The sequence below is a fragment of the Pocillopora damicornis genome, chromosome 8 (assembly GCF_964200805.1).
Source record: "Pocillopora damicornis chromosome 8, jaPocDami1.2, whole genome shotgun sequence".
Taxonomy (NCBI): domain Eukaryota; kingdom Metazoa; phylum Cnidaria; class Anthozoa; order Scleractinia; family Pocilloporidae; genus Pocillopora; species Pocillopora damicornis.
In genome coordinates, this window is record NC_142677.1 from 11,471,375 (window position 1) to 11,474,600 (window position 3,226).

At 39.3% G+C, this 3,226-nt stretch overlaps 1 protein-coding gene across 1 annotated transcript; it reads right to left on the reverse strand.

The window, feature by feature from the left end:
• Positions 1–232: 232 nt before the first annotated feature.
• On the reverse strand, positions 233–2,554 carry LOC113682582 (trace amine-associated receptor 9-like). The gene has a single exon (XM_089181100.1). The coding sequence runs from the start codon at positions 1,721–1,723 to the stop codon at positions 773–775; it is 951 nt and encodes a 316-aa protein (XP_089037226.1). The 5' UTR covers positions 1,724–2,554; the 3' UTR covers positions 233–772.
• Between the last annotated feature and the right edge of the window lie 672 nt (positions 2,555–3,226).

Sequence of the window (3,226 nt, forward strand, 5' to 3'; positions counted from 1 at the left end):
TTGAGTGCCCTCCAAACTTCCCAAGTGCTTCATATGTCGATGACTGCACAGCTGACGTGTGAACCAATTGTTGTATAACATTTTCAACCCGATGGTTTAAATGTTGAAAAAGGGTTAATATTCCCTCTGCTACGCGTCAGCGCGTTGATAATTTTGTTCCAGGAAAACATTTCGCTACGCTGTAAACGATCTTGTCTTAGATTGGTCAAAAAACTGACAGGTGAATTCATGCGTGTAAATGGACTTTATTTTCTGATTGAATACAAAATTCTCGAGGGATTTGTTTGCTGACGTCATGAGCGTGCACAGTAGGAAATGTATGAAGCACGCTCACGCAATTGAATTTGATTAGACAAATTTACTAGCTATGTTATAAATTAGATTCAAATATACTGGCCTCGTAGCTGCCAGTCTTATTTGAGTGTACTTGTACAAAATAAGACTAATTACACGCCAGTATAAGATTGAAAAGAACCAACAAATTGGTTTATGGAGGTTTTCGATTGCACGAAAGAAGCCATTTAAGCGTTAGTTACCAAGTTAGCAAACGATTTAAACCGTACTTCGAGGAAGAGAATAAGAAAAGGAAATGAGCTAATATGGAAAGAAACTACTAAACCTCAACCAATACGTCTACAATAATAGCATGCTGTGTTTTTTACTTCGCAGAGTAGCGGTCTGCATGTCTACTTTTGTCAGATGCAAATCATGGTCGACAGCCGGTTTGACTATTGCATGATTTTCAGCACGTTTTATTGGAGCCAGGTTGCTTCTAAGCTTCTTCACTAAAGATGCAACGAAACTGCCTGATCGTGCCTCTTACTGCTTGTCGTATATCTCTAATCTTCCAGCAATACAAAAGTGGGTTAATAGTTGAGTTAGACATCAGCAGAGACAGCGTTACAGCATATATTAAGCTCTGGGACGGAACATACAATCTAAAGATAGCCTTTACAGCTCCGACTAAACCAAATGGGAGATAACAAGCCAGTAATGTCATTTGTATCCACACTGCCGTGGACACTGTCTTTTTGTACCTTGCTTTGTTCAGTTGCGATCCTTCTCCATTTCGTTGTCCTTGATTGCCTTGGTCTTGCACTTGTGCTCGAGAAAGGCGAAGCGTGTGATATATTTTGGTGTAGCAGAAAGTGGAGATCACTATACACAACACGAGTCCTGCAGATGCCATACCTAAAGCAATAAGATAGCTATAATACACCACCGCAGCGATAAGGATGCTGGAAAGCCACATAGTGACAACAAGGGCCATTACTCGCCTCACAGTTACAACCTGCCTGTACCTTAGCCCCAGTAATAGAGCGAGAAGTCTGTCTACACTTATTGCAGTCGTTGTTGACAAAGATGCGCCGCATAATATCGTAGTAGCGGTATAGGAAAGTGCCCAAAAGTAGTGACAACTCTTGGAGTGCCCTAGAGATAAATAATACCCATTGAGGAGAGGATTTGAAATGAGGCCCACTCCTAGATCTGTGCACGCAAGGCAACTGATCAAAATTTTTGACGGTGAATGCAGAGAAGACAACTTTCGAAGAGCAAGGATGATCAGAGCATTTCCGAAAAATGCCATGATGGATATGGGGATTGTAAAAATTAAAATTGATATCTTCATGGCTTTTCCAAGACCTGGACTGCAATAGTACTCTCGATATATCATGCTATAGTTGCCATACTCAGTTAAATTCGCCATGAGTTTGGTCAGCATTTTCCTACAGTTTGCTGACCCAACAGTAGAAACAAAGGTAGAATTGGTCTACAGGAGTCAACTTCTATCGTTTTATTCTGTGACTATCATCATTGGATCGGCGTCTAAATATGAGAAAGTGGTGTTCTAGCATAGAAAATCGTCGCAGATGGAGTCACTTTGACATGGGCTTTGCTATCATTTCCGATGTGTTCATTTTCTTTCGTCGTAACAAAACATAACACCAAAGACACTTTTTACAACAGTATGGTCAAGAATAATCATCGAGTCACCTGTATAATGTTCGTCCAAAACAAGTTTTATATCAGTTTCTCTCGTGTTAGGTTATGAGAGGGCTTCCAGAGTCTCCAATTATCAAGTAAGGACGCTCACAAGAGTCTTGATATTGGGGCAGTCAGCAAATCTGATCCTGATGACCTGCAGTCTTCAACAAAATAGTGCTTCACTGTTTATGGCAACTTGAAAGGAAAGTCAACGCTTTATCGAGTGTAAAGCTTTACGGATACGTTGTATAGCTTTCTCAATAACGATGAAGAGCTCTCGATGTGGTGCGCAACCTCAAATCATATCCAGTATTGCAGAAAAAGGTTTCAGGTGTCAATGTCTTTTTCGCGAGGCAAATCGAAAAACGCACGCCTTTAAGTTTAATACCCAAGTCCTGTCGAAACTTTCTCCACCAATCCGCGTTAAAAGGTGCCGCTGAGTATCCTTACTTGAACTTCGTCAATTCAAATCAACAAAAGAGGAAAAAAAGCAGATTATTCAAACATCGATTTTAATTATTTGCTATTAGATGGCGCCACATTCTAATTGCTTGAAGGGGGATAACTTGCCAGTCATCCCATAAATTGCAATTTGTGCTGCTCTAATTCAATACCTGGTCATTAATAAAGATTTTGACTGCTATTGTAGGGCTGATGGAAAACAAGGATTTTTGATGAGTTTATTTTGTTCGCTGACTCACTCAACTGGGAGCAAGGAATTAAACGTTTCAGACAAAATTCACCTGTTTTTGAATGCGAGATTAAAGAAAAAAAACATAAGCTAAGAAGGTAATTAGTGTTTTGTAATATTTTGCACAGAAACAGTTCAAATCTAATTTCGCTGTCTTTCAACTCTTGAGTGTGAGGTTTAAAATCTCAATTTATTCCAAGTTGTAAAGCTCTCCTTCCTTTTTGGCTATTTTCATAATAAAAGAGAAATGCATTTAAAGTACTTGAGGGTCAGTGAATTGATCTCGCAGCTGCCAACATCTTATTAAATTGTACTTAAAGGAAGTTATTGCGTGTTTTTTAACATTCGACAAATGATTTTGTTTGATGTGGTGTTACCGATGAAAATCATGATGATCCTTTTGTAGTTGTTAAGGGGGGTTTGAGTGCAGCTCACTTTTAAAACCAGCTTAAATTACCAACTGCCGGCGTCGGAGGCGCGAGCTTTACGGTCTTTTTTCAGTTTCACTTACCTTTAAGATAAATCAAATAACTTAACCCCAAAAAAAGT